Source organism: Panicum virgatum, chromosome 8K (genome assembly GCF_016808335.1).
Source record: "Panicum virgatum strain AP13 chromosome 8K, P.virgatum_v5, whole genome shotgun sequence".
Lineage (NCBI taxonomy): Eukaryota > Viridiplantae > Streptophyta > Magnoliopsida > Poales > Poaceae > Panicum > Panicum virgatum.
In genome coordinates this window covers 21,918,788-21,927,259 of record NC_053143.1, presented here as the reverse complement: position 1 = coordinate 21,927,259, position 8,472 = coordinate 21,918,788, and the positions used below count along the sequence as shown (strand labels likewise).

Genomic DNA, 8,472 nt, shown 5'->3' with positions numbered 1-8,472 from the left:
TTATCTAGATTGGATATTCTCTTGCATAAGCAGGGGTAAGATATATAACATGGTAGGAGATAGTGTGACACACACACAAACTACCCTCTAGATAAACAAGAAAGATGCTAAAGGCCGGGAGCAAGACAGAAGTTAGAGCTCGAGTGAACTGTGCTAGGCTAGCTATATCTATGCTATCTTATGGTTAGATCGTCAGAGATTAAACTACACAATAGGGAGACTGCTATCGAAGTAACGAGAGAAGCCCATACACCCCGGCGGCTTTATGCACCTCCTAGCCCCGTACCGAATGTGGAGGATTACTAGGGCTCGAACAGGGCTGTCACCACCTGCCGGCTACCTCTACAAACCATGGGTATAGTTGACATCCAGCAACTCTTAGCTAATCTAGACACCATGTCTACACTAGTAAACGATACTCTAGTGTTCTGCGCGGGCCCCCACCCTCCGGATGGACAGACATCACACTAGAGCAAACATACGAATACTAGAGCAGTAGATAGAGTTCTAAGGCCGATATGTTAACCATCGCAAGCACAGAGCGATCATGCAATGCAAGCATTGAATAATAACGCAACCAGATCAAGAAGCATATATCCGATAACTTAGAACATACTTCGAGCAGATATCGGTAACCATAGTCTAATTCTATTACAAACAACCAAATATTACAAGAGAGAACTGGAGATGAACCCATACCAGAACTCCCGAGCAACTACGGCGACTCGATGACTCCTAGACTCCTCCTAAACTCCACTAAGCCTAAAGGCTATGCAAGATGAACTTGAGAAGAGAGGTGAGTGTGGTGTGTATGTGTGTGTGTTCTCATTCTCTACCCCCCTCCCCCCACCCCCCTGCATTGTATTTATAGCAGGGAGCCACGGGTGAGAAGTCAGCCATCGTTGGTGAACCGACGTTGTGAGCCAATCGCAAGCTACCACATAGCAAGCTGAAGGCTATGGGGCCCACGGGCCGATCGGCCGGCTTGCCAGTGGAGACCACCGCCCCCAACTGCCCGGGGTTGGGCTTGTCTAGGCCTGGCCTTGTCTGAACACCGGGGCTTGCTTTGTCTTAACTGGATTTGATGTGGTTCTTGGGCTACACTTGGTACATTTGAGCCTGAATCGACGCTCTGATATTTTCTGTGATTTTATGTCGAGCCAATGTGTGCTTGCAACCTGCATATTAGCTCAAAAATACAACTTGCATTTTCTAAAAGGTGAAGTGTGGTTAAGGGACTTTATTGGATAAAGATGCGTGTAAGAAATGCAAACTCTTTTGATTTTTTGATCAAGTTGACGCCTGGAAATGGTCGTTAGTGAGCATCAACAATGAGCTTAGCTAAATTATGCTACCACTGAAAAAGAGCTCCTTGTTGTTGTCTTTGCTATAGACAAGTTTAGGTCTTACTTAGTAGGAGCTAATATCGTTGTCTACACCTATCATGCTGCACTGAAATATTTTCTCACTAAGAAAGATGCTAACCCCCGCTTGATATGATGGATCCTTCTACTCCAAGAATTTGACCTTAAAATATAAGAGGAAAAGGAGTAGAAAATTCTATTGTAGATCATTTGTCGCGTATGCATTGTACTAACACGCAGGAACTACCGATAAATGATTTCCTTCAGGATGACATGCTGATGATGGTAATGAACTCCACTCCCTGGTATGCAAATATTGTGAACTCCATGGTTTCGGGATATGTACCACTAGGAGAAAAGAAGAAAAAACTTATCTATGAAAGTAGACTCTAATTGTGGCACGATCCATACCTATACAGAGTTTGTTCTGATGGCTTGTTGAGAAGGCGTGGACCAACAATTGAAGGAACAAGGATCATTGAAAAGTGTCATGCAGCACCATATGGGGGACACTATGGTGTATTTCATACTCAAGTGAAGGTCTGACAAAGCATATTCTTTTGGCCAATCATGTATGAAGATATAAAAGATTTCGTTCGAAGATGCCAAAGATGCCAAGAGCATGGAGGAATGACCGCACCAGATGCTATACCCCTACAGAACAACCTCCATATAGAATTATTTGACGTATGGGGCATCGGCTTCATGAGGACAGTTGATATATCAGTTTTCACTCTGCATAGGTTGCACACTTTACCCACAAATCGTGTTTCCCTTGATGCCCGGGTTTGCAAGGACCTTAAAAACTTCCAAGGTGAGTGATTCGGATTCACTACGAGGCCTTTACAAAGACTCCCAAACCAGTAGTAGCCCGCTAAGGTTTCAGTAGCTGCATGAGTGAACCTCCCCCAAGGTGTAATAAAAAACCAAACAAAACAATGCATCCTTGGTGAGAAACGAACCCCTCATCACAGGCCCCCTCCCATGTGTTGACAGTTACTAACGACCCATTTTGACCGTCAACTCCTGCACAAAATTGAACCATAATGTGGAATAAATGCTAGATAGACTTATTTACTAACGAATTCCACAGATGATGTTTTAGAATGTGTGCAAGTGATTTTTAGCTAATTTTGCAGCATAATGGTGTGGCATGATCCAAGACACGATGTTCCAGCGAATCAGGACGTGACACGTGTCAGAACATGGATTGGAGGGCCCACCAGAGCAAGAAACCGACATACCAGAAGTCAAGACCAGTGCCAATGACAAATGGGCCCAGAGAACAGCCCATGGGGACAAAGGGGAAGGTTGGTGGCCCCACTGGGTGGCCGGCTGACCACCCTGGTCGGCCGACGGCCCAGTGGGCCCCACTGCCTCAAGTCTTCGATGTGGCAGCTCCTGATTGGATGTAGACGTCGGTTTGGAGAGGCTCAGCTGCTAGAGATGCTCCCCTTGGCTGTGGCTACCTCCTATAAATACAAAGGTGGGGAGAAATGGAACACACACCACACAACACAACTCAACTCACCTTTCTCCCTTGGAGCTTGAGGCCTTCATCCTAGATGCTTTGGTAGTCTAGGAGGTGTAGAAGAAGAGGAGGAGAGTGAGGAGGAGTCGGGAGAAGTGTCGGGTTTGTCGGCACTCTTCTCCGCTTGTACCTCGACGGATGCTTATTCGGTTGTAAGTGTTCGAGACTTTCTTATTTAGAATTAGAGTTTAGATCGCAAGTTATCATCTCTGCCTTATATAAGTTGATGTGTATGCTTAGAGAGTAGCATTTGATCTTAGCTTAAGACCCCGGATAGAAAAGGCAAGTCTTGGCCAGGGCTAAGGTTAGTAGCGAAAGGCATAGACGTGGTGTCTAGGCTGGACTATACCACTCAGTTGTCTGATAGTCCCAAGGTTTGTAGAGGTAGCCAGCTGGTGGTGACAGCCCTATTCGAGCCCTAGTAATCCTCCACATTCGGATATTGGATAGAGCACGTATTATTGGAGCTATCGGCTTGTATAAGCCGGTCGAAACCAGTAGCTCGAAGTATAACGGCAACGTGATCCCTTCTTCTAAACATAGATTCTAGATCTTAGAAAGTCCTCTCTTCTATCTCTCCTACACCGCCGTGTGTGTCCTTGGATGAGCCTGAACCTGTAGATAGTGCACTCACATTCCTGTGGATACGATACCCTGGAATACTCTTGGGTGAAAGCTACAGTGGTATCCGTGCGCTTGCGGATTTATTCGTGACGTTACAAAGTACCAACACCATGCACCTTCCGATAAACTAATAACAAGCTAGAGACATCGAATTAATCAGCCAAGACCAGAGCCACATATTTCTTATGGTTCCGCTGTTTTCTCGAGTGGTCGCTCCATGGTTGATTTTAATTAACTTCCCTAAGTCTCATACCTCATGTATCACTTTCATGAACCACCCATAACCATCGTTTCAACAACTAGGCAAACTACCCAATTGTTTTAGTGAAAACCTAGCCATTCAAGGACGAGGATGAACAATAACGATATAGGTACCCTTCGAATTAATGCATGCAAGCGTAAAATAAATGTTAGTAGAACCAAATATGATCAAGGAATATATTTGCCTTCCTCAGTCACTTTCTATTGCTCAGATTCTACAAACTCTTGCTCTTGGAGGTTCTCGAATGACTCCTCATCTACTTGTCATGAATCAAGCCAAGCAGCACAAGTACATACAAGCAAACAATAGAAATAGATTAAAACAGTATACCAATCATTGAAATAGAGGCAGAAGGCTTAAAAACTAGTTCTACCTATTACAACAATAAAAAAAGGTACTAAGAATGCTTAAAACGGACTTAAAACAGACTTACAACGCTAAAGGTATGCTAACAACAGCTCTGCAGGGGCTTATTCACGAGAAAACTACTAAAAAGGGCTGAACAGAAGGAAATCGAGGGCTAAAACAAAGTTTATACAAAAACCGAAGGGCCGAGATGCAAAAACACTAAACTGTATGGAAGGTTCTATTTTAGAAAAATACAGAGGGTTTTCTAAAATAAAAAGAACTAAAATCGAATTATTTTTGAATAGACATGGACTGCAGGTTGATTCTCTAGAACTAGGAGGGCCTTTATACAAAATCCCCAAGGCTGACCGGTAGTGTTAGGGTTTGACTCGGGTCAACCGGATTTGTGCCGTCGGATCTCGATCCAACGATCGGGGCAGTTTCAGGGTAACGGCGGCGGGGCGCCAGCACGTGCGTTGTCCCCAGAACGCACAATAATGGGGGCTCTGGTACATCAAAAATAGCGCGGAAATGTGCATAGGCACGATCGCGCCACGAGGACTTGGTTCTAGGGGTCGTAGCGGGCTGGACGAGCCTCGCGGCGGCCGGCGACGAGTACCCATGGCGACACAGGTCTTGTGAGCACAAAGGCGACTAACTGAGCATAGGAAAGAACAGAAAAAGGGTCGGGGAGCACCCTCTACTTAGCACAAAGCTTCCTAACCACCCCAATTGGGTTGCCGGTAGTAGGGAAGCGGATCAACGGTGGATGCAGCATAGCAGAGCTCGACTGGTGGCAGCACGTGCTTGTTCGAAGCTTGGGCGAGAAAGGCGGCTAGGGCGTGTGAGGCTCCAGCATGGCAAGAAAAGGGGCGCGACGCAGGAGCCAAATCGGCCTAGGCATGCGTGCCAGTGGGTCTAGGGTGGCTGCGCCCTCATGCCTGAGCCGGACTCTGGCTCGAGGATCGGGATGACATGTGGGCCTCACCCTTCGGTGGGAGAAAGGGAGAAGGAGATGGACAGGCGGGCTGGTTTGGGCTAAAGAAAAAGGAAAGGGGAGGGAAGAAAGGTTGGGCCGGTGAAAAAGAAAAAAATGGAGAGAAGAGAGAGGTGGCCGGTGGGCCAGGAAGGAGAAAAGAAATAAAGAAGGAGAAAAATGTCTTTTTCTACCTAGAAAATGAGATAAAATCATAGAAAAAAGAATTAAACACCAGAAAATTCTGGAAAATTTTTGGGAACATCTAGAACTCCACCACAATCATACAAAAATGAAATATGCACCAGTATGAATGCAACAATTCAAATTGGAGCCTATGATTTGTTTTAACTATTCCAAAACTTTTTTTTGAAATCTGAAAATTATGAAATTAAGCTAGATACTTCTAAAGTGAAATTTAGGGTGTTACAAATTTCCGTCATGGTTGTGGCACTCTTTTGTTCTGTCACAGATTGTGGCGCCATTACAGTTGGCGTGGCGATTTATGGCTGACATCCAAACGGCCCCTATGTATGTTTATGTAATAATAGAGTAACGAGATATCGTGTATATATAACCGATCTTCTTATTTTTCTTTCTGAGCATCCGAAATATTGCTTCTTAGACAACATGCTAACACCTAAATTATGAGAAAAATAAATATATGGACATAGAAGTTTAGAACCTTAACAATCTAGCATGCTAAAAAGACTAACAAGCAAGGGATTAAGCCATTGAACGACTCACTACGTAACATGAGGGGGAGCATGCAAGAAGCTAGCTACTCACTTCCTACTGATCGAAGCAGTGACGAGGTGAGGAGGCCGGTCGACGTACTGGAGCTGGATGTGCACGCATCGTGACTGCCACTGTTGTCGATCGAGTGCGAGGTCGTGCCGCGATGAGCGATAGAGTGCGCGTGATGCGCGACACCACGATCGATCAGAGTTCAGGAATAACGACATGTAACAGGGGTCTGCTTCAGCTTGTTGTGTTCTTTTTTTCGCTACCGTGTCTGAGCACATTTTTCATTAGCTTGTTGTTTTCTGGAATCGCGACTCTCGGTGGCATTTCGTTACAAGCAGCAGCCATTCGGAATAGCGACTCGGCTGGGTTTCGATCGACGCTTGAAGTCCGCCGGGACGGGTGCACTGGAACAAGCTCGGGCCGGTGTGGGCCGGGGTCGGACGGAGGAGCTCGGCGTGGCGCCGAGGTTGGGCAGAGGCTGCTGCTGTGCCGGCGCGCGCGAGGAGCTCGATCGATCGGGTGAACGACTTGCTGCTGACCTTTCTTCAATTAGAAGCATCCCCAAAAGCAGCTCCAAACAGGACCCAAGCTAGTACTTGCAAACTGAACTAGTACATGCAAGGCTACTGCATAGGGCTAACATATATAGGATTAATGCCTGACACTTGTTTCATCTGGAAACAACACTACAGTATAATACGATCGAGCCGGAAGGCACTTTAGCAGGAGGTGGACACCCCATAATGCATACACGAATCTGTTTCTTTAAGCTTCACTGGCTCTTTGGAGCGGTGCCAAATGCACTCTTAAGCTGACTCAACCAGAGAAAAAAATTTCAGTAATGTCATCGGCGATATTCTTTGCATCCATGGAAATCCCAGCCAATCCTCTCCTCGCGAAACCCGCGCAATAGAGGCCATTTTCACCTTTCCAATGATTGGGATAATCCTTCTCAGGAAATCCATCATTGTTCAGCATGCATTTGTCATCCTGTGCCACCATATAAAAAAAAAGGAATCGACTTGTAAGGACAAAATATGCCACATCAGCTGTATTAAGAGATAATGAATAACAGGAGAGAAAATTGAAACAGACCCTTAATTTGTATACGTACCTTGAGCCACAAATTCACAGTGGTTTTGTAGCCTGTTGCAAACACGATAGCATCAAATGAACTCTCATTCCCATCTTCGAATTCGACTTTGTTTCCAATGATCCTCGTTATCCCGCCAAACACCTAGCAGAGACATAGTTTACACCACTTCTCTTCATGCGAATTGGTATATTTATTTGTAGCATGCTAATAACCTTGATCAACTTTTAGGGAATATAATAGTATATATTCTTACCTTGATAATGCCCTTCTTGATTAATCCTACTGTCCCAACATCAACTACAGATGATCTACCAGTTTTGGATTTGAGGGCGAGAGGGCCAGGTTTAGGCCTCACAATGCCATGCCTTGATAGGTCCCCAAATATGAAATTGGCCATGTTCACAATAAGGCAATCCACTATTGTAACTGGTACATGTTGGACCAATGTAATTCCTAAACGGATCAATCCCTTGGTCATTATGTGTACCTACACTCAAAATGACAAATCAATGGATCAGGAAATATTATAAAATTAAAGACCGAATTTTCCTTCCAAGTATGTAATTTAACAATGCAAAATAGAAGAATATAAATAATTCTACCATTTCATTTTTTTTCTCAAGTTTTCGAATAGTCATATTTGTCGACGCATGTAAGTATTCATGTTATATACTCCCCTCCGGCTGCATGTAAAAGAAAATGGATGGATAGGAACTCATGCATCCACAAATTTTCAGTTCCACAAACACCCTATTAGATTTAGTATGAGTTTATACAACTACACAGATTCGTAATAAACAAACAATTATATATGTAATTTACTACAAAACCATATTATATACAACTACACTGATGGGATAAATATACATGAATTAACACATTATTATTGAAGTTTAAAAAAATGCATACCGGACTACGAACAACAATGGAGGTGTCGGCGCCGTGGTTTGCAAGATCATAGGCGATCTCCATCCCGGAGTTGCCAGAGCCCACCACGAGCACCCTCTGCCCAGCATACCTTCCTCCAGACCTGTAGGTCGAGGAATGGATAGCCTCCCCGGGGAAGCTCTCCATCCCGGGGATCTCCGGGACGCTCCCCACGCCGTTCTCGCCGGTGGCCACGACCAGGAACCTCGCCTTGTACCGGATCTCGGTGCCGGCCGCCGTGTCGCGCGCGGCGACGACCCACCGGCCGGCGCCCTCGTCGTACGCCGCCGACTCGACCGACGTGCAGTACCTGGGCTCGACGCCGAAGCGCTCGGCGTAGGCGTCGAGGTACGCGACGAACTCCCGCTTGGGGACGTAGGTCGGCGTGCCGTCCGGGAACGGCGCGTGCGGCAGCGCGCAGAACTCCTTGGCCAGGTGGAGCTTGAGGCGGTCGTAGGCGCGGCGGCGCCACAGCGACGCGCTGCATCCCTCGCGCTCGACGACGAGGTAGGGGACGGAGCGCCGGCCGAGGCACGCCGCCGCGGCCAGCCCCGCCGGGCCGGCGCCGACGATCACCGCAACCACCTCCTCCTGCAT

General features: G+C 46.3%; 1 protein-coding gene across 1 annotated transcript; it reads right to left on the bottom strand.

Moving 5' to 3' along the window:
• Positions 1-6,668: 6,668 nt before the first annotated feature.
• On the bottom strand, positions 6,669-8,472 carry LOC120645558 (probable indole-3-pyruvate monooxygenase YUCCA11). Its single transcript, XM_039922340.1, has 4 exons — positions 7,858-8,472; positions 7,202-7,435; positions 6,967-7,089; positions 6,669-6,842 (listed from the first exon to the last, which is right to left on the bottom strand). Exons 1-4 carry the CDS (start codon positions 8,470-8,472, stop codon positions 6,669-6,671), a joined length of 1,146 nt encoding a protein of 381 aa, XP_039778274.1.